The sequence below is a fragment of the Oncorhynchus keta genome, chromosome 32 (genome assembly GCF_023373465.1).
Source record: "Oncorhynchus keta strain PuntledgeMale-10-30-2019 chromosome 32, Oket_V2, whole genome shotgun sequence".
NCBI lineage: Eukaryota > Metazoa > Chordata > Actinopteri > Salmoniformes > Salmonidae > Oncorhynchus > Oncorhynchus keta.
Window position 1 is genome coordinate 6,925,250 of NC_068452.1, and position 22,965 is coordinate 6,948,214.

General features: G+C 41.4%; 2 protein-coding genes across 3 annotated transcripts in view; one reads left to right on the top strand and one right to left on the bottom strand.

The window, feature by feature from the left end:
• The first annotated feature begins 2,226 nt into the window (after window positions 1–2,226).
• On the top strand, window positions 2,227–3,940 carry LOC118364947 (GTP-binding protein Rhes-like). The gene has a single exon (XM_035746782.2). The coding sequence runs from the start codon at window positions 2,509–2,511 to the stop codon at window positions 3,142–3,144; it is 636 nt and encodes a 211-aa protein (XP_035602675.1). The 5' UTR covers window positions 2,227–2,508; the 3' UTR covers window positions 3,145–3,940.
• A 3,074-nt stretch (window positions 3,941–7,014) lies between these two features.
• LOC118364948 (phosphoribosyl pyrophosphate synthase-associated protein 1-like) overlaps window positions 7,015–22,965 on the bottom strand; it is a 34,227-nt gene continuing 18,276 nt past the window's right edge. The window contains exons 3-11 of one of the 2 annotated variants that reach the window (XM_035746783.2): window positions 20,038–20,104; window positions 16,281–16,453; window positions 11,622–11,737; window positions 11,429–11,484; window positions 11,133–11,287; window positions 10,002–10,046; window positions 8,230–8,300; window positions 7,845–7,991; window positions 7,015–7,499 (exon numbers count right to left, since the gene is read on the bottom strand). In XM_035746783.2, the coding sequence (XP_035602676.1) occupies window positions 7,341–7,499; window positions 7,845–7,991; window positions 8,230–8,300; window positions 10,002–10,046; window positions 11,133–11,287; window positions 11,429–11,484; window positions 11,622–11,737; window positions 16,281–16,453; window positions 20,038–20,104 (989 nt within the window). In that variant the 3' untranslated portion in view covers window positions 7,015–7,340. The remainder of the gene's footprint in view (window positions 7,500–7,844; window positions 7,992–8,229; window positions 8,301–10,001; window positions 10,047–11,132; window positions 11,288–11,428; window positions 11,485–11,621; window positions 11,738–16,280; window positions 16,454–20,037; window positions 20,105–22,965) is intronic. The other variant, XM_035746785.2, reaches the window with a different exon arrangement.

Genomic DNA, 22,965 nt, shown 5'->3' on the forward strand with positions numbered 1-22,965 from the left:
AGGTACACTAATAAACGCAATGGAAGATAGGCCTATTTACTGGAAATGGGTTGTTCTGGACACATGACATGCTCCCAAATGAGCCCACTAATGTCTCAGGTCATGGCAGAGTGGACAGAACATTGTGAATGAATAAGAACGGTAGAACACTGATTATAATTCCAGAGTTGTGAGTGCATACGAGTGCATAAGAGTAGTATACGAGTGCATGACAGTCTTGGAACATAGATTGTATAGATTATACTTCCCAGGCTGCTCTGCTGCCTATCACACAGCCAGTGGTCTAGAGAAGATAACTGAGATCGGGTACACACCGTGGTGGGGAGGGAGTCCCTCCCTAGAGCTCAAAACGGTTCCATGCTGTCACTAGCCTGACGAGGCAGGGACAGGGAAAGTCACAGTCCGTCAAACGTTGCAGATCCTAGGGGAAATTTAAGAAGGAAATGGGCTCCCTTCTGTAAAGCATCTGGCTCTCACACAGGAGCGACGTGATTCAGTACATATCACTCAAAGGCTATGAAATGCTTTAGCCTACACCTAATTGGATGCTGAAGAAAGAGCATGTGTTAAAGATTCAGGCAATAAGGACAAATGTGCCTCAATTAAGTTCATCTGATATAATATTCAGAGTGTTGTGATTAAGTTAATCTGATATAATATTCAGAGTGTTGTGATTAAATTCATCTGATGTAATATTCAGAGTGTTGTGATTAAATTCATCTGATATAATATTCAGCGTGTTGTGATTAAATTCATCTGATGTAATATTCAGAGTGTTGTGATTAAATTCATCTGATGTAATATTCAGAGTGTTGTGATTAAGTTAATCTGATATAATATTCAGAGTGTTGTGATTAAATTCATCTGATGTAATATTCAGAGTGTTGTGATTAAATTCATCTGATGTAATATTCAGAGTGTTGTGATTAAATTCATCTGATATAATATTCAGCGTGTTGTGATTAAATTCATCTGATGTAATATTCAGAGTGTTGTGATTAAATTCATCTGATATAATATTCAGCGTGTTGTGATTAAGTTAATCTGATATAATATTCAGAGTGTTGTGATTAAGTTAATCTGATATAATATTCAGCGTGTTGTGATTAAATTCATCTGATATAATATTCAGCGTGTTGTGATTAAGTTAATCTGATATAATATTCAGCGTGTTGTGATTAAGTTAATCTGATATAATATTCAGCGTGTTGTGATTAAATTCATCTGATATAATATTCAGAGTGTTGTGATTAAGTTAATCTGATATAATATTCAGCGTGTTGTGATTAAATTCATCTGATATAATATTCAGCGTGTTGTGATTAAATTCATCTGATATAATATTCAGCGTGTTGTGATTAAGTTAATCTGATATAATATTCAGCGTGTTGTGATTAAGTTCATCTGAGATAATATTCAGCTCACTAATTGGCTTCTTAAATAATCAGGCCAACACTGCCAAAAGGTTTATTTATGTCACGTTAATCATCTATGTCATACATTATTTGCGTGACCTATAGACATTACCATAATGGTCATGTGAGGTGAACGGCTTACTTAACCAGGAGGACCATAGCAATCCAGACAAGCTGTCCTTGCACTGGCAAAGAGTTGTTTATGTAGAAGAAAATGACAAGCACGAGTCATAAAGTGGGATGTCATCATTTGATTCAAAATGTATTATCAACACATTTAGATGCGGACTGAGAGACTTCAACCATGAGGAAATACATAGCAAGCAGCAAACTATAGTCTCCTTGATGGCATCTTTTGCTGTTGTAATCACTGTCAAACACATTCTATTGAATTAAAGTCCATACTATAAATGTATAACTAAAGACACATTGTAAATCACTACTCAAGGCGGATTTACTATATTTAAAAAATATGTATTTTTTATTGTGCACATAAACATAAAATAGAATATCAAGAGATCAGGCAGCTCTTTCATCTCTGAGCTAACGTTACGTGAGTCTGCTTTGAATGATTGTCAGACTGCTGCTCCTAGCAAATTTTCTCCGCTCCACTCTTCCAGTAGCTCTTGTTTATACACTTTCAGATATCACCTCGCTTTCCCCTCCCAAATCTGTCTAGTACTCACATTTGCATGCAGACCAGTGATTGGCCGCACGTATCTTACGCCGCAATAGACAACCATGTGCTGATTGGCTCCTGTCGAAAGAGGGCATGGAATCCCTACGACCAAAAACACACATAAAAGGGACCGTGGAAAACGACAGAGGCAGACAAGCACCTACCTAATACAAGAGAACTTTGAGCACAATCAGAGACCTTCTGCTAGAATCTGTACAGAAATCTCAGACAATCTACACTCAGTGTGCAATTGTGCAGCTGTTTCTACCAACAGCTACTTCACCAGAAGACAGAAGAGTTTGACTGGTCTTGTGTCCTACTATTCTACCTGTCTTCTGACAGAGACTGTCAGTGACTGAACAGTCAGATTAAAGATACTTTTAGAACCCAGACAAAAAGACAAAAAGCAGTATCATGTCTCTAGAGGTGAAGGAGAAGACCCAGGTGAGGTTGGTGTTCCTGGGGGCGGCCGGCGTGGGCAAGACGGCCCTGATCCGCCGCTTCCTCCAGGACACCTTCGAGCCCAAGCACCGGCGCACCGTGGAGGAGATGCACAGCAAGGAGTACGACATCGGCGGCTCTAAGGTCACCGTGGAGATCCTGGACACCAGCGGCAGCTACTCCTTCCCTGCCATGCGCAAGCTCTCCATCCAGAACAGCGACGCCTTCGCCCTGGTCTACGCGGTCGATGATGCAGAGTCGCTGGAGGCCGTCAAGAGCCTCCGAAACGAGATCCTGGAGGTCAAGGAGGACAAGTACACCCCGATCGTGGTGGTGGGCAACAAGTCAGATCGAGCAGGAAGCGACCGGCAGGTGGCAGCTGACGACGTACTGTCAACAGTGGAGCTGGACTGGAACAACAGCTACGTGGAGACGTCGGCCAAGGAGAACAACAACGTGATGGAGGTGTTCAGGGAGCTGCTGCAGCAGACCAACCTGCCCAGCCGGCTGAGCCCTGCTCTGAGGCGCCGCAGGGAGACCTTCCCCAAAGGAGAGCCCAAGGGCATCCGGCCGCCCATGAACAAGACCAACTCCTGCATCATCTCCTAATGGGGCAGGTTGAAGGAGAAAAAGAGGGAAAGGGTGTGGGCTAGTACACCTGTTAAAGTGCTGCTGGACAAGAGGGAGAGGGAAACTTGACTGTGTATGGGCTGAAAAGGTTGAGTTGAGGGACTGCCAGTGTGCTGAAACGTAACTCCCAAACACTCTTGATTCCACGTCTGCTTCCCTTGTCCAAGCAATGTGGTTGATATGGGAAGAGAATGGGTGACAACGAATGGTTATGAAAGAGGACTTGGTCCAACTAATGTAAACATTGTAAGGTGGGGAGATAAGGGTGAAAAGGTGACAAAGATGTTCAACTGCTCAGTTGTTACTCAGTAATTACTTAATGTAATGTGTTGCTGCTTATTTGGTTAACAGGCTTCTGCTGTTTCAGTTTAGATCAATGTATAGCTTTTGTATTCAAATGATGCTAATTTTGCAATGTGTGTTTGACATTCACTTGCAATAAGACATTTGACTGTTGCAAACATACAATAAGAGTATTTATTCACTCAAAAGGAAGATTTATGTGCTGGGGTTTGTGCAAAGTCAATGTTTTGATGTAAAACACCATCTATTCAGTTGGAAATTCACATGTAGCACAGCATTATTGTTTACAAAAGACTCGCTTGTATTCAAAAAAAATTGATTGATTTGCTATTAAGCATGACTTGATTAATGTGTGTAAAAAGTGTTGACATGCAAATGTCTATTACATGCAATATGTTTTATTTTAATCAAGTTTTTACATTCTTATATTTTTTTAAATTCACGATTTATACATTAAACTGCTTCACCAGTGTTCATTTTACGATGGAATGTTTACCCCATAAAGCTAATTAAATAGTACACAACATTTAAAAAAAAAGCTATGATCTCCTGTAATAACTAACTGTGTTATGAATATGAGACACATACTTGCATTCTCAATAGAGAATGAACAACTGGCAGACACCAACTGGAGGAGTGAAATGGATATCACACACACACATCAGACATCGCACACGTCAATCAAATAGCAACGGTCTATCTATCATCATGACCCCAATAGATGTGCAGGTGCACCATGACGTGGATCAAATTTCCACAAGCAAACTACAAAAACATACTACCAAAGCCCACTTACAAGTGAACGTCTGCATAGTAGGATAAGGCCTAGACCAGGGATGGGCAACTTTGATGGGGGTGGGGACTCATCATGAGGGGCCGCTGTGGCTCACGGGTCTGCACACACACATCCATACCCACACATGCAGTCAGAGCAGGCCCTAGCCTTTTGGGGGCCCTAAGCTACATTTTTGGGGGTGTGGGGGGGAAATTGATCCGCGGGCCTACAAAAGAGCTGCCAGTTGCCAATCCCTGACCTTGGGTATAGCCTACAATTACACAAGGCTCAAGGGATTTTTCTGGCGTTATCAGGCTATCTGGAATACAATTGAATGACATTAAGCCTGAACCTTAATTTGTAAAGAATAAGATAGGCTTGTAAAAATTGCAGACATAGCTTACTGTGATTCAGTTCACACAGCCCCACTTCTTGGTCCAGAAAAGGCGTCGAACTGAATTGTGCAGGCTGTGTTATAGTCCAACAACGCCCTCTAACGACACTTGTCTTTCACTGCGCCCCCCTTCATAAAATATTTAACAACGTTATAAGCATAAATCGTTGCATTTCTTTAAATTAGCGTATTTAATCAGTCTTGCTTTGAGACATTGACCGTTGCTCTCACAAACAAAATTTGGCTTAATTAGTTACACCTGCTGTGAGCAGTCTAGGCATGCGCCAGAAGCCTCAGTAATGTATGCAAAATTAGCAACATCACGAGACAATAGGCTACCTTTCTCAAATGATATTAGCACAATATACTGCACTTGAGTGAACCCATCTTGGGACCTTTTTACTTTACTAAACATATCCCTTACAAAGTATTGTATTTCTGTCTTGTTTCGACAGCCTTGCGCAATACATCAGATAAGAGGAATGTTAAAAACTTCTGAAAGAAATATGTACGCGGATTTTCCCTGTATGTCATGGACACAGACAACACGGTCACAGCTCCCAACATACATGTAAAGTCATGTAAAGTAGAGTACACCACACGGTCTCCACCAATAGCTGTGGTCTCCTGTCCCCCCATCAGACGCATGGTTTCCTGTCAAATATGAGGAAGTGGCCTGATGAACGTTAGTCCTCTAGTTCCTCTTTCTGTCCAGTTAAAACATTCTTCCGTACTCTCCCCCTATTCATTCATGGAATGGACGACTGGAGAAGAGAGGTCTATATATACACACAGTCAAACAGGTACGTAGGCCTTTGAGTCATATGCAATAGTTCTGTCTGTGATGAGTGATTACTAAATGCGGTACTATAGCCTACCGTATTGAAATGACTTAGTTTATTTTGTAGAGAATCCAAATAAGTTACAAGTACATATCGTGTCCTCAGTTCAGATGGATTGTCCAGTGTCTATAGTTGTCTCTGCCCCTAGACTTGGTCAAAGCTCCTCAGCAGATGTTTCAGAGAATCCTGAGGCGTTTAGAACAAGTTCAGGGTCCTGGGACTCTTTTTGACGACTACAATGCATCTGAAGATAAAACATTTGCTATAAAATGTGATGTGTTCTGTGAAGACAGATCAACAAGCTGGTTGAGACAACACACCAATTCTCTTAATATTCTGCTTGCAAGACATAGTTAGCAGGTGCCGTTTGACTCCACGTTCTAGTCCATAATGAACTGTTCTTTCAGCAATATACCATAGTTGCCATTAATACTGTATCCTCAGACAAGCATAAGTGAAATTAGGTGATATCACTAGCACAAGTGGCCAAAAAAATTACAGAAAATATATACATTCTCACTTCTTTAACAGACTAGTTGCCCAATAGATCCATAGACTTGCCTCATTGCTGTACATTTAAGCTAGTACCACTTGCTTTCATGACATGGTTCAGATGGAAAATACAGACAAGCTTCATTTGAATTTAGAGGAACCCAGAACCAAGATTTTAACCACACGCAACCAAAACCACCGTCAACATTGAGACAATGTTTCCATTGAGTCATTGAGTGTGTGGTAGATCATAAAAAAATGAGAGAAGCAGGCCTATTGAATAAGCTGTCAGAAAGAGGCAATAACTGACAGACCTATTCAGCTTGACCCTCCAACATCAGCTCGACAGGTTTATGAATGTTGTATTTCATTCCACTGGATGGTAAACACATAGCTGTGGAGAGGGAGACAAGAGAGGCACACAATATCTAGACACAGAACAGGTCAATTCAATGCATCTCTGCAGAACACGGAGCCAGTACGTCACTCAGAGTTGTTTGCTCATGACGGACTTCAACAGAACACAAACGCTTCAAGGGAACAAGAAGTGTTTGAAAATATGTAAGAGCAGATTTAAGCATTTGTTCTCTTCAAAGGCTTAGCCTCATCTACTTCCGTGTGATTAATGAGTTCAGTAAAGTCCTCGATATGCATATTCCCTGTTTTCATCTATGAGCAAATGGAGATCAAATCCCCATGAAAACAGAGCAGTCTTCTTTGATAGCTGATAGATGGAGGTCCTCTGATTTGTCTATCATAATTTGCCAAGTGACAAAAAAATAACCTATTCTTATTTTTTTTGTGTGCAGAGAAAACAGACTGTGCAAGTGTCTATTCTTGGCCGATTTCAGTTAGAGCGGTATCGGTATCTGTGACTAAAATAGGCCTTGCCACTTGTTACAGTTCTGTGCTATAGTTCAGCGGCTGCGAAGAGCTTTGGGCCATAGGCATCTAACTACAAACTAATTCAGTAACCTTTCGAACAGACTAACTACGTACCAGTCTTGCTTCAATATTGGAGTTCAATTGATCACAAATACATGTTCATCAAAAAAGGATTTATTAACCAAATGCTGTGCTGTAAGTAAACACTGAAAAGTTGCATACAATACACACACACACTAAGATTAAATTAAACTAATCCAAGATATATCAGTGCAAATTGTTCTTTATGAGAGTGATGGGTGATGAATTTACCATGCATATAGTATAACACAGTACAGTAGTGGACTGAACAGTAGACATTTGAGAATGCAAGATATTTTTTTTTACATGGCAAGTCAAAAAGAATGAAAAGAAACAACTGCCTATGTAACAGAGGTGGAAATCCTTGGTCTCACGGTGTGAACACAACATTTGTGCGTGTAGCTCAGTCATCTACTGTGATGTTACGGAACAGGTAAGCCATGGACTCTCCATTGTGGATGCGTCGGATGGCCTCGGCCAGGATCATACTGACATCCACTGTCTTGATCTTGGGACACTGGAGCTTCTGGACCTCGTGAGGGACTGTATTAGTCACCACCACCTGGGGGGGGGGGGCACAAGGACACAAAATGGAGAGTCAGGTTACAGCAGGACCTGTTTAAGAATGTCCTTTGAATTATTAGAAAACAGTAGTGTATTCGCAGAGTTTGAGTATGCATTGCATATTACTGTATTTGGGTATCGGTGTGTGTACTTGTCTTTTTAAGGAAGCATAGATTTGTTTGATTTATTCAGCAAAGAGACACTTCCGACCTTGAGAAGCTTCAAGTATCGGAGCAGCACAGACTACTTACAATAATTGTCAGTTGTGTCGATGTTAGAAAAGACAGTCATTTCAGGCTTAATAAAACGCCTGTGCGAGTACGGCCCGTGTCCTTAGTCTTACCTCGTCGATGGCGGATTCCTCTATGAGCCGGGGGGCCTCTGCTGAGAGCAGGCCGTGTGTCGCCATGATGTAGATCTTATAGGCCCCTCTCTCTTTCAGAATCTCAGCCGCCGCCACAAAGTCCTCCACGTCGTCTATGATGTCATCCTGAGAGAGGGAAACGACAAAGGCGGAAGTTTATTAGCGTCTAGATAAATAAAAAAACACTAGCTCTATCATACAGTATGTCCAAATACACCTTACACGAGGACTTCCTAAGAACAGTGAGTGTGAAATTTCACTAGTTGATATAACACTCACTCTTGCTTGTTAGCAATAGTTAAGTTTTTTTTTGTCCCATAGGGGTTAAAGTTTAAACAGAAATAAGAGATGATCAAATTCTTACAACAATGATAGCGATGCGACCTCCCACATCTCCCACTACAGTGATTGGCGGTTTCTCCTTGGCCATCATTACTGAAAGAGAAGAGAGAGATTTATCATCACTTTCAAAAACAGTGGTTCAGAGGAAAATGAGGAAAAATTACATTGAAATTATTGGGAGAGGAGATTGAGTAAGGGATCAAGTTCAACACCTGCAAAGACCATGCAAGACAGCTCTACCTCAATGTCCACAGACTGCTACAACGCCTACAGAATAATCCTGAAACTCTAATTTTGACAAAAGGACAACTAAGTGAAATGATTTGGGGTAAATATAGGGCAGCTTCAGGCATATGGCGATGATAGCAACACATGGCTTATGAATATAGAGCTGTCTTCCTTCCCACAAATAAAACATCCGGTTTGGGATTTAGGGATCCACACAGCAACCCCATGCCATGCCAAATCACAACCAACTTCAAACCTGTTTCCTCATCGTCAGCCCAGAGGCATCCAACCAGATGTTTGCATATTTAAAAACTCAGGTTTGAATCATGAGGCTCTACTTGGAACTCCAAGGTGTTGACATTAGCAACAAAATGATTTTGTTCAAATAGATTTAAGGCTTTAGGGGTTGGGGTTGAGTTTTTAAATAAACAAGAATCATACCGTTGCTGAATCAGCAAGTTAGCTCCAAATATTCTAAACTAGGAATTGATCAAGAAAAAGGATGCAGGGGAACACAACCAAGCTTGCCATCATGCCTCACTCAACCTCTGAGGTGCTTGCAATGTTTCCCTCATCTCCATTGGAGCTATAGAGAAATTGCCCAAAATGACATAACATTTATGGGGCAATGATTGGCCCCATAAAATGTATGCCAATCACCAACCTTTCAGTGGAATACAGTAGGTGCCCTCTGGTAAGGCATTTGCATTAGCAGCCATTTTGTTGGTTGCTTTGAAGGGGTCAAAAGTCAGATAAATGCTACATTTGAGGCATGTTGAAGGGAATGTTGACAAGCCACATGGTTTCAAACTGGTATTAATTGTAGTGCAACTCCAAAGTATACATGGGAAGAGCCATGTATTTTTCCATGATTCTTGCATGAATGCATCCAGCAGATTCTTATTGCTATCGGTAGGGTTGAATGTGATGATTTTATTAGAATTTTGGAAGTTCACAGTTAATTGTGTATTAGACAAACGGCAATGTAATGTCAAATGTATCAAGTGAGGAATACCGTACAATGTAAGCTTGGGATTATCTGAAAGACCTTGACACCAATTTGAGGTGAAGAAATCTGCTGTTTTACAGATATCTTGTTTCAATAAGCATACCAAATTTGGTGACAGCCAACAGTTGGAGGAGCAGCACTTAAAATGTATTATATTCCCTTAAATTTTTTCAATGTTTTATTTTTTTAAATTTGTTTAAACTGTCCCCTATCCATCGCTTTAGGAATTTCCGTTGCTCCCACGACTGTCTGGCTTTCGTTACGATGACAGCTAGCAGGCTAAGTGAAAAGACTATAATTGTAGGATGATTTTAATTTCTACACCGTTTAAAAACAAAAAAACTCAAACCCCAGGTATGTTTGACTGCCCCACCCTCAGTCTAAACACTTAACTGAACTGAGATCTTCACAAAGTGGAATTTAGAAGGTCAGTACTGCTAGAAATGGAAACTCCCTCGGTAGACATCAACATTACATGCAGGCAGGTATAAGCGATCACAAATAGTATTGCAGGATAGGGGGTTAGCAGAAGAGAGAGTGGAGCATTACGGTCGTACTTGGGAGCTCTATGCCTGGGAACGAAGGCTGGTGCCTCCCTGTGTCTTCAAAAGATAAATGGTATATGTTAACACTGTCATATACAGAGAATATATAATAGACATACAGACAGACAAAGGCAGCATACAGACAAACAACTCCAGAACCGAAGACAGGCCTTCTGGTCCCATTTATCCAAGGAAAGCAAATAAAAGAAAGTTGAAAATAAAAAAATAACAGGGGGGTCTTAATTTCTCAAAGATGAAAAGGTGCCCCTTTGCTCCGTATCTGAATTTAGCTGTTGTTTTGATAAAGGGAGACCAACCCTGTTCCTGTATAAAGGAAGGGAGAAGCAGAGAGAAGAATGAGAGAAAATAAGAAAAAGGTGAGAAGAGAAACCCAGAAGTTGTGTGGAGGAGAGGGGAATGATGACTTATGGCCTGCAGTATTTCACAGGCATTGCCAGTAGTGTCAGGCTTCTGAGAATGATTGCTTTGTTGCTGAACCAACACATACTACAGCCCTGACTGGCTGAACCACTCCAGTTGCACACCGTCAGCATGAGGACAATGTGTGGAGGTCCTCTTTGCTACCAGTGCCTTTGGGCATTCAGGGCTGGATTTTTATTATTTTTTTATTATTATGTTTTTTAAAACAGCATTTCTGTGACAAATGGATTTGTAAAAATAACTCTGAGCTATGGGTTGTTATTCGGACAGTCCATAAATGTAAATTTCTGTAAATACTGTTCCATTAGATCTCTGTAAAGCCTCCCTTTGACCCAATGCCATGTTTCTGTGTCTCTACAATGGATAGGATCAGAGTCTGGGTGTACGTGCGTTCACAAGTGTATGCATGCTGCATGGGAGGCCCATCCCAGTGTCGTCTACTCCCCATAAGCAGTGGGGCTTTAACCCTTCGGTTCAGACTCATTACCTTTCTATGGATTCCTCTGATAGACAGCAGTCAGGGCTGAACTCATCCTGTCCTGACACTAGTGGTTACATAAACCAGCACAGTCTGCTGACTAGGCAGATTATATACATGAGAGCAACACAAGTGATTTTTGTGTGTTATGGTCAAAGGAAGGGATATTTTCTAGTGTGTGTGTGTGTGCGCACACACGCCTGTGCATGTCAGGGGTATCTTACATGGCAGCTCCAGACCAGGGTGGCCAGAGGTGGTGCGTCCTGAAGACATTGGAGGGGGAGAGTGTCTTCCGTCGGCCATGTCAGACTCTGAACACTGGGCCTCCCCGTGCATCACCGCCAGGCCCAGCCGCAGCCGCTCAGCATAGGATTGAGCTCTGGGATGAACGCACACAAAAAAAAGGATTTAAATACATGCAGAGCAAACAAATCACCATTACACACAAATCTGCAGCCACAAACACACTTCACATCATTCACTATCCATCTTGCTGGAAAACTCCCAACCTTTATGTTACCTCTTGGCCGCTGAAGGAGACTTTGCAACGATAATGGCATTTCTGTAGTCTGGAATCTAGAAACAAATAAATATTATCCAACATGATTTCACAGTTCAACACCACGTTAAAACTAAACTTTAGTCAACAAATACATTATATCATGATTGAAATTCTACAAGTGACTGGAGGATTCTGGGTAATGTAGTCTTACTTCCTCCTGGATGTACTGTAGCAGGAAGGGCGAGGCACGCAGGTTATCAACAGGGAAACTGAAGAAGCCCTGGATCTCCTTCTGGTGAAGGTCCATTGTGATGATGTGAGTTAGCCCTGTGATAACACCAGTGGGTCAAGCCAGTGGTGTAAAATACTTAAGAAAAATACTTTAAAGTACTACTTACAGTGGGGCAAAAAAGTATTTAGTCAGCCACCAATTGTGCAAGTTCTCCCAATTAAAAAGATGAGGCCTGTAATTTTCATCATAGGTACACTTCAACTATGACAGACAAAATGAGGAAACAAAATCCAGAAAATCACATTGTAGGATTTTTAATGTATTTATTTGCAAATTATGGTGGAAAATAAGTATTTGGTCAATAACAAAGGTTTCTCAATACTTTTATATACCCTTTGTTGGCAATGACAGAGGTCAAAAGTTTTCTGTAAGTCTTCACAAGGTTCTCACACACTTTTGCTGGTATTTTGGCCCATTCCTCCATGCAGATCTCCTCTAGAGCAGTGATGTTTTGGGCCGTTGCTGGGCATCAGACTTTCAACTCTCTCCAAAGATTTTCTATGGGGTTGAGATCTGGAGACTGGCTAGGCCACTCCAGGACCTCGAAATGCTTCTTACGAAGCCACTCCTTCGTTGCCCGGGCGGTGTGTTTGGGATCATTGTCATGCTGAAAGACCCAGCCACGTTTCATATTCAATGCCCTTGCTGATGGAAGGAGGTTATCACTCAAAATCTCACGATACATGGCCCCATTCATTATTTCCTTTACATGGATCAGTCGTCCTGGTCCCTTTGCAGAAAAACAGCCTCAAAGCATGATGTTTCCACCCCCATGCTTCACAGTAGGTATGGGGTTCTTTGGATGCAACTCAGCATTCTTTATCCTCCAAACACAACTAATTGAGTTTCTACCAAAAAGTTATATTTTGGTTTCATCTGACCATATGACATTCTCCCAATCTTCTTCTGGATCATCCAAATGCTGTCTAGCAAACTTCAGACAGGCCTGGACATGTACTGGGGGGCAGGGGGACATCTGGCACTGCAGGATTTGAGTCCCTGGTGGCGTAGTGTGTTACTGATGGTAGGCTTTGTTACATTGGTCCCAGCTCTCTGCAGGTCATTCACTAGGTCCCCCCATATGGTTCTGGGATTTTGGCTCACCGTTCTTGTGATCATTTTGACCCCATGGGGTGAGATCTTGCGTGGAGCCCCAGATCGAGGGAGATTATCAGTGGTCTTGCATGTCTTCCATTTCCAAATAATTGCTCCCGCAGTTGATTTCTTCAAACCAAGCTGCTTACCTATTGCAGATTCAGTCTTCCCAGCCTGGTGCAGGTCTACAATTTTGTTTCTGGTGTCCTTTGACAGCTCTTTGGTCTTGGCCATAGTGGAGTTTGGAGTGTGACTGTTTGAGGTTGTGGACAGGTGTCTTTTATACTGATAACAAGTTCAAACAGGTGCCATTAATACAGCTAACGAGTGGAGGACAGATGAGCCTCTTAAAGAAGAAGTTACAGGCCTGTGAGAGCCAGAAATCTTGCTTGTTTGTAGGTGACCAAATACTTATTTTCCAACATAATTTGCAAATAAATTCATTAAATCCTACAATGTGATTTTCTGGATTTTATTTTCTCATTTTGTCTGTCATAGTTGAAGTGTACCTATGATAAATTGCAGGCCTCATCTTTTTAAGTGGGAGAACTTGCACAATTGGTGGCTGACTAAATACTTTTTTGCCCCACTGTATTTAAAACCAGATAGTTTGACTTTTACTCAAGTAGTATTTTACTGGGTGACTTGCAGTTTTACTTGAGTAAAAGTAAAGATACCTTAATAGAAAATGACTCAAGTATGGCAATTTGGTACTTTTTCCACCACTGGGTCAAGCAACACCCGAGCTAGACCGGCTCACATATGTGCTTGTGCGAATTATAATTTTGTCTATCCCCAACCAGACACGTGTGAAAACCAAGTGTAAATCATTTATATTCATTTCAGGGCAGGTCGGAAAAAAACCCATGAATGAACATTTAGCTAGCTAGCTAGTTTGCCTTGGAGATTAACATTGGATTTAAGCTGACATGCATATGGTCCTCTTTTTAGCTGGTTCTTTGGAGAAGTTTGACCCGGTGTTATACAAAATAGTATTTCTCTACTCTTGACGATTAATACACAGATAAAAAGTAAAACAGTTTAGTTCGTTATCTTTGATTATTCTCTCCTCGTTCGTCTATCAACCACCCACGTGGGTTTGTATCCTCGTGAAAACTAAACCAAGTTCTATTTTAGCGTTCGGCAACAGACTCTCGTTGACGCACGCGAGCAATGTGGATAAAATTATTGAATAACATGCATGTGTAAAAAAAATATAGATATAATTGTAATGCTAGCGCATGCAATGTGCCCGGTCCAGTCAGTGTTAGCTTTTACAGAGTGACGCAATAAGTGTTTCCCTACTAAAATACCATAATATGACCGTTGGCTTTTCTGCTAGCTGCATGTGGTGACAGAGTTCATAGACTTGCTATGGTGTAACGTTACCCAGCCCGGTCTCAGATAATTTCTTATTATTCTGTACGTAAATCGGAAAACACTCCATTTAATATAATATGTTACGTTTCATTTGGTATTTATTAATTTGTGGATGTCCATCACCCATTTCGTATGATATGTGATGAATTACAATTTGTATTATGTCCACATAGCTCAAGCAGTTGGAAGCTCTCTCATCCATTTATATACAGATACAGTCTTACACTCAGCTGGCCCCTCCCTGGATTTTGTGTTAAACGCTCTACAAAGCCTTCTTAGTGTACAACAAGCTTTCTCTGCCCTTAACCTTGTTCTGAACGCCTCCAAAACAAAGGTCATGTGGTTTGGTAAGAAGAACACCCCTCTCCCCACCGGTGTGATTACTACCTCTTAGGGTTTAGAGCTTAGGTAGTCACCCCATACAAGTACTTAGGAGTATGGCTAGATGGTGCACTGTCCTCTCAGCACATATCAAAGCTGCAGGTTAAAGTTAAATCTAGACTTGGTTTCCTCTATCGTAATTGCACCTCTTCCACCCCAACTGCTTAACTAACCCTGATTAAGATGACCATCCTACCCATGTTAGACTAAGGAGACAATTTATAGATCGGCAGGTAAGGGTGCTCTCGGGCGGCTAGATGTTATTTACCATTCTGCCATCAGATTTGCCACCAATGCTCCTTATAGGACACATCACTGCACTCTGTAAACTGGTCATCTCTGTAGACCCGTCGCAAGACGCACTGGTTGATGCTTATTTATAAAACCCTCTCAGGCCTCACTCCCCCCTTATCTGAGATGCCTCGTGCAGCCCTCAACCTCCACATACAACACCTGTTCTGCTGGTCACTCCTCTTTTCAGTTAGATGCAGCGAGCGACTGGAGCGAGGTGCAAAAAGACACTTACTGACAGTTGTGGCTGCTTCACGTGTATTGTGGTCTCTACCTTCTTGCCCTTTGTGCTGTTTTCTGTGCCCAATGTTTGTACCATGTTGTGTTGCTGCCATGTTTTGTCGTCGTCTTAGGTCTCTCTTTATGTCGTGTTCTCTCGTCGTGATATGTGTTTTGTCCTATTTTTATTTATTTTAATCCCAGCCCCCGTAGGCGGCCTTTTGGTAGGCCGTCATAGTAAATAAGAATTTGTTCTTAACTGACTTGCCTAGTTAAATAAAAGGTTGAATAAAAATAAATGACAAATTTGCAAAATGTATGATACGGTTAAGGTTAGCTAAAAGGATTACGGTTAGGGGAAGGGTTAGCTAACATGCCAAGTAGCAAGTCGTTGAAAAGTAGCTGAAACGCTGAAGTTGTCCGTGATGACATTTGAACTCACAACCTTTGGGTTGCCGACTTCAATTTTTGCCTTAGACCATTGTGTCTTACGTAACCATACGTAACATATCATACAATTTGAGTGTCCGGGATTTACATTTCCTGTTACGTCTAGCAGATCATCAAGGACAACAACCACCCGAGCCACAGCCTTTTCACCCCGCTTATCGTCCAGAAGGCGAGGTCAGAAAAACAGCTTCCATTTCAAGGCCATCAGACTGCTAAATAGCCGTTACTAGCATATTAAAGGCTGCTCCCCTATATAAACTTGAAATCATCACTGGCCACTTTAATAATGGAACACTAGTCACTTTAATAATGTTTACATATTTTTGCATTACTCATCTCATGTGTATACACTGTATTCTCTTAGTCTGTCGCTCTGACATTGTTCGTCCATATATTTATAGATTCTTAATTCCATTCCTTTACTTAGATGTGTGTATTGTGTGTTTTGTTGTGAAATTGTTAGATATACTTGTTAGATATTACTGCACTGTTGGCGCTAGAAACACAAGTATTTTGCTGCACCCGCAATAACATCTATTAAACACGTGTATGCGACCAATAAAATTTGATACCAGACTGCGTTACCTCCCTGTATGTGATAAAAAAAAAAAGTTTAATTAACTACATGTACAACTTATCTTAGCAGTGTTGTAACCATCTTCCTACAACATTGTAAGCTACTATGCAAAAAATAAATAAATAATTGGTATTACAACAACGAGAAAGCCACATGATGCATACAGTAGCCATATAGTAACATACCGGCTTTAGCGAGCATGGAGGCCAGCAGCTTGCAGACAATGGAGCCTCTCTTCCTCATCTTGCACTGCTTGCTGTAAGGGAAGTAGGGGATGACCCCAATGATGTTCTTGGCACAGTTAGTCTTGAGAGCGTAGGCCATGACCAGCAGCTCCATGATGGCAGTGTTCACATCTCTGGGTAGGACAAAAGAACCATTCAAGAGACAACGGAGCAAGATGGACAGAGATAAGATAACATAGTAAGATAAGCAAGAGTGAGATAAGAGTTGTTGTAGATATTTCAGTAAACTGTTGCATAAAACTGGCTGTTGTGTTGTCATGGTTTTAAATTTGCATGTCGTAGTAACTGACGGGGTATAAAATTCAAAACCACATTAACACACTCGGAGCGTTCGCTCTCGGAGTTAACACTCGTCTTTGTTCAAACACATTCACTACACATTTAAGTGAGTGAGTCTATGACGCTAGTTAGTATCCTACAATGTTAACCTTACTTGACTACGTGCCCATTGTCCTGGCACTAATCGCCACATTGTAAGACAAGACGTTGAGCGCCACACTAATAGTCGTTCTCTAAACCCTGAAGAATAACCTTGATAGCTATGGGGCATTTCCAAATAATTAAGCTTCATGATCGTATCGAAGAATGACTCCATTGTTGTATGGGATTCAGCCAGTTCATGAGAGAAGCAGAGGCAAACTTTGTTGGGGACTTGATGCAATTTTATTAACACTATAATTAGTAATCAAAGATAACATCTTATTACTTAACTAATACAAAGAGTGCAGTAAGGTAGTGCCAGAGAAGATTTGACCTAGGCAGCCTCCTGAAACAGCAGAGCCAACCACAATCATTAAAAGGGCAACTCAAACCCAATATCACCCGTTGCATCTTCTAAAAAATGCATTCAGGCTAGAAGTTGTGGGTGGAAGGAATTGGTAAACATAGTTGTACCTGATCAACACTTTCTCACTAAAGCATAATCTGACAATAACATTATGTGCATTATGAGCAAATACATCTCTGGACAGTTAGCGCACAGTGGTTAGTCACCAAGTTCCTGGCATCTATTGCCACTTGCGGTTTAAGATCAAATCCCACTTGGGGTGCAAAAAAACATTTTAAATGTGGACTCACATTGCGGTATTGTGCTGAGGGGGGAAAAATGCAATCGTCCTTGAAAATTAAGATTAGGGGCTCAATTCAATCCAACCTATATTGTATTATTTACGCAGTAGCTCTTTTTCCAACGATCAAATTAACTCAGATTGGTCTTGGGTACCAGGGCCGGCTCGCTCATTAGGTAGGATTAGGCGTCCACCTATGGTGGCAGATCGACTAGGGTGCCATTTTCTGAGCTAAACTGACCAAGACTTACCTCCAACCTCACAATTAATTCTGCCCAAAAAATAATGGAAAATTTCTCTCAACCTGTGGCATATGAGCTTTTAATTATTTATTTAACCAGGTAGGCTAGTTGAGAACAAGTTCTCCTTTACAACTGCGACCTGGCCAAGATAAAGCAAAGCACATCGACACATACAGAGTTACACTTGGAATAAACAAACATACAGTCAATAATACTGTAGAAAAGGTCTATATACAGTGTGTGAAAATGAGGTAATGCAATAAAATAGGCCATAGTGGCACGGTAATTACGATATAGCAATTAAACACCGGAGTGATAGATGTGCAGAAAATGAATGTGCAAGTTGAGATCCTTGGGTGCAAAGCATTGTAAACTTTGTCAAAGGCAGGGCTGCAAAATATTTAACTTGTCCATTCCAAGCACGCCTCTCCAGAGTGCAGTTGGAGACATACCATGATTTTTTTTATTTTTCATAAATCATGTAGCATATGGTAGAAAGAGTATGCGGTCTTTCCTGTAGCCTAAAGGCTGGAGATAAAATGTATAACAACGTAATGAGACTAACCATTTTTACATCATGCAGGTTGTAAAATGTTTTTAATGGACCTACACCACAAGGATGGGCATTCATAAATTTCCATTGTGGTCAGACATGGTTGACTACACCCCTGTAAGGACAGACTGACAGTCTTTTGGACATCTTTTTTTGATCTGGTCATCTTTGTTTTTCATAGGGTAGGCCTACCACATAGATAGCATTCCTAACATTCTATTTTAGACAACACTGTAGGCCAGGGATGGGCATCTCCAGTCCTCTAGGGCCAAACTCGTGTCACACTTTTGCCCCAGATAGCAAATCTGACACCAATAATCAATATCTCGGTAAGAACGGACCGATACGGACGCCTTTTGGACGTCTTTTTTTGTCCGGTCTGGACCAGCCTTTATTTGCAACAAACATACGTCTATGAATTACATCTTGTCAACTTTCATTCAGAACCGAAAATGAATCTTCAACGTCTTCAACTTCAACATCTGGAAAAATTGACTTTAGATATCTTTCCAACATAATCCTGGGACTATTGTTGAAGGGGCGCCAATTTTTGTTGTCTCGCCTAGGGGTGCAGAAGGGCCAGGACCAGTCCTGTGGGTACTGTATAAAACCCTACAACTACTACCAGGGATAAATATTGTAAATTCAAGATTTGAAATAAAAAGTATCTTCTCCATGTGGGATTAGAAATCACGGCCATTGAACTATGAGCCACCAATTAGTCATAGCAGTTGGGAGAAAATACGAGTTGACAGCGCCACCATTGTCACCCATTTCTCATTATGATGGATATAGCTACGAATATAAACGTAAAATCCTCAAAGCCTACATGTTTTTATTCTTCATAAAAGCACATAAGTGTATGAAACGGTAAGCAAAAAATGTATCATATGCGGAAATGTGCCTTACTGCCTTTTGAATTTTGTGTAACGTCAGTAGTCTAGTCAAGGAAGCCTTATGCAAAATATACTGGCACACTCCACTTACCAGACCATTACCAAATAAGGCGTGTGGTCACCTCCTTTTATAGTGAACCTCGAGGTGGTTCCACCTAGCACATCTAGAAGGGAGTGTATTTCATACCAAACCTCTCCCTTGAGATGAAGAGGCACCTTCTTAAGGACAAAAAGAGCTAGATTTACTACTAAAATACCTAAATATATAACTTTTGCAACGAACTGTCAAAATGAACACCAGAATTTATTTGTTTCACTATAAATAATCCTAAAACATCTGGTTTTAGACTAAAAAATACATTTAAAAAGGTCAGGAAAGTTACTTGTTACAGGTCAGTGCCGCCTAGCTGGCTGTTAATATTGCCATCTCAATTTCCCAGGCAGCTCCTGCCAACTAATGAATGACATAACCACTGGATGAAAATATGTTTGTGGAAGACAGATGTAACGGATGTGAAACGGCTAGCTTAGTTAGCGGTGCGCGCTAAATAGCGTTTCAATCGATGACGTCACTTGCTCCGAGACCTTGAAGTAGTGGTTCCCCTTGCTCTGCAAGGGCCGCGGCTTTTGTGGAGCGATGGGTAACGATGCTTGTGACTTTCGTTGATGTGTGCAGAGGGTCCCTGGTTCGCGCCCGGGTATGGGCGAGGGGACGGTCTAAAGTTGTACTGTTACATAGACACCCATGGGGGGGTCATATTCTGACTGATCAGCGATGAATCAACAATGTCTGCCTAATTTCAAAAGGGAATACATTTACGTTCCTCTCATCGAGTTTCTATTGATCAATTTGGTTCTGTGGCGATACTGCAAATCCAACCAAATAGAATGTACACACTTTAAGACGGTGTAGAAGACATGACACCCGGATCCTCTCACCTTGGAATGGTCTGAATGATAAAGATGTCTTGACCACGAACAGACTCTTTCACATCCACCCTGGTTTCTGTAAATAAAAAAAAAAGCAGCAAATCAGTTCCAGGAGCAAGTAACCCCAGATACAGTATGCCGACCATCATCTACGGTGCATTCGGAAGCTATTCAGACACCCTGACTTTTTCACGTTACAGCCTTGACCGAAAATGTATTCAATAAAAATGTTTCTTCAATCTACACACAAGACCCCATAATGATAAAGCAAAAACAGTTTTTTTTAATTGCACAATTACATACAAATGAAAACTGAAATACCTTATTTACATAAGTATCAAGACCTTTTGCTATGAGACTTGAAATTGAACTCAGGTGCATCCTGTTTCCATTGATAATCTTTGAGAGGTTTCTACAACATGATTGAAGTCCACCTGTGTTAAACTCAAATGATTGCGTATGATTTGGAAACACACACCTGTCTATATATAATGTCACACAGTTGACAGTGCATGTCAGAGCAAAAACCAAGCCATGTGGTCGAAGGAATTGTCCGTAGAGCTTAGAGACGGGCTTGTGTCGAGGCACAGATCAGGGGAAGGATACCAAAAAATGTCTGCAGCATTTAAAGTCTCCAAGAACACAGTGGCCTCCATCATTCTTAAATGGAAGAAGTTTGGAACCACCAAGACTCTTCCTAGAGCTGGACGCCTGGCCAAACTGAGCAATCAGGGGAGAAGGGCCTTGGTCAGGGAGGTGACCAGGAACCTGATGGTCACTCTGACAGAGCTCCAGAGTTCCTCTGTGGAGATTGTCCTCCTTCTGGAAGGTTCTCTCATCTCCTCCAAACAAACCTTTATGGTAGAGTGGCAGGCGGAAGCCACTCCTCAGTAAAAGGCACGTTGACAGCCTGCTTGGAGTTTGTCAAAAGGCACCTAAAGACTCTCAGACTACGTGAAAGAAGATTATTTGATGTGATGAAACCAAGATTGATCTTTGGCCAGAATGCAAAGTGTCTCATCTGGAGGAAACCTGGCACCATCCCTACGTGAAGCATGGTGGTGGTAGCATCATACTGTGGGGATGTTTTTCAGCGGCAGGGACTAGGAGACTAGTCCGGATTGAAGGAAAGATGAAAAGTAGAGAAAGATCCTTGTTAAAAACCTGCTCCAGAGCACTCAGGACCTAAGGACATTGATCCTAAGCACACAGCCAAGACAATGTAGGAGTGGCTTTGGGACAAGTCTCTAAATGTCCTTGAGTGGACCAGCCAGAGCCCGGATTTAAACGAGATCGAATATCTCTGGAGACCTGAAAATAGCTGTCCAGTGACTCTCCCCATCCAACCTGACAGAGCTTGAGAGGATCTGCAGAGAAAAATGGAAGAAACTCCCCAAATACAGCTGTGCCAAGCTTGTAGCATCATACCCAAGAAGACTTGAGGCTGTAATCGCTGCCAAAGGTGTTTCAACAAAGTACTGAGTAAAGGGTCTGAATACTTAGGTAAATGTGATATCAGTTTATTTTTAATACATTTGCAAAAATGTCAAAGCCTGTTTTTGCTTTGTCATTATGTGGTATTGTGTGTAGATTGAAAGAAAACAATTTAATCAGTTTTAGAATAGGGCTGTAACGTAACAAAATGTGGAAAAAGTCAAGGAGTCTGAATACTTTCCGAATGCACTGTATACCAGGGATGTTTAGCTCTTACACTAAGAGGTCCAGAGCCTGCTGGTTCTGTTCTACCTGATAATTAATTGCAAACCTGGTGTCCCAAGGCATAAAAATCATTTTTACCTAAGACAATTGAGACATGGATCGTGTATGTGCGCCATTCAGAGGGTGCCTTTGAACAGGGTATGGTAACAGGTGCACCGGTTTGCGTCAAGAACTGCAACGTTGCTGGGTTTTTCATACTCAACAGTTTCCCCGTGTGTGTCAAGAATGGACCCCCACCCAAAGGACATCCAGCCAACTTGACATCTCTGGGAAGCATTGGAATCAACATGGGCCAGCAACCATTGTGGAATGCTTTCGACCCCTTATAGAGTCCATGCCCGACGAATTGAGGCTGTTCTGTGGGCAAGAGTGTGGGGGGTGAACTCAATGTGACTCGTTTCAGGAAAACTCCTGTCACGTGTCACTACTTAACATAAGGTATTTGAACGCAAACATGTTTTTACTCAAAATTATTTTGGAATGTGTACTCAAGTGCTTTAACAAAATTGTATGCCATTTGTAAATACAAATAAAATAATTAAATTACGAGCCTAGTTGGTTTAGCCACGGAAAAAAACAGGAACCTTTCCAATGGCTATGATTGGCTGAGATAATGGATGGGCTGGTCAAGCAAATTGGATTGGTCTGCCATGTAGCTTCTTTCTTTAGCGTGAGCTGCTCAGTATGTGTAGGTAATCCTTTCGAACGCTTTTTGAAAGATATCACAAAGAACTGCAAAAGTGTTGCTAATGCTCTCCACTTTCATGAGGACAGTTTTGAAATTGGTGGAATGCCCGGTGGAAGCAGAGTATGACAGCTAAGGAGATAGAGAATTCTGCCGTTTGATTGCAAATACGCGGAGGGAGTCAAAAAGAGAACACTTGTCTCCGGATTACATCTTCAAACTAAGGGCAACCATGGCATCGGTGAGGGAGAAGCGTTAATCTATGAATACATGTAAGAGTCTAGTTAGCTACAATTTCCGATATTATAAGTTTCTAATTTTGGCAGAAAATAATTTAGCTGGCTAGCTGTCTCGCTAGATAACATTACATGTATGATATGTGTAGTAATATTATTCATACCTCAGAGCCATTTGAATTGCTACCTATAGCCTAATGTTACCTAGCTAAGAAACATTGAACCTAGTTGGTTAGCTTTACCTATCTGAAAATTCATAAAGGACAGTAACGTTATGAGTTGGGATTATGGTTCATT

Coding starts and splice junctions, on each gene's coding strand:
- LOC118364947 (XM_035746782.2), top strand. CDS start 2,509: ATGTCTCTAGAGGTGAAGGAGAAGACCCAGGTGAGGTTGGTGTTCCTG.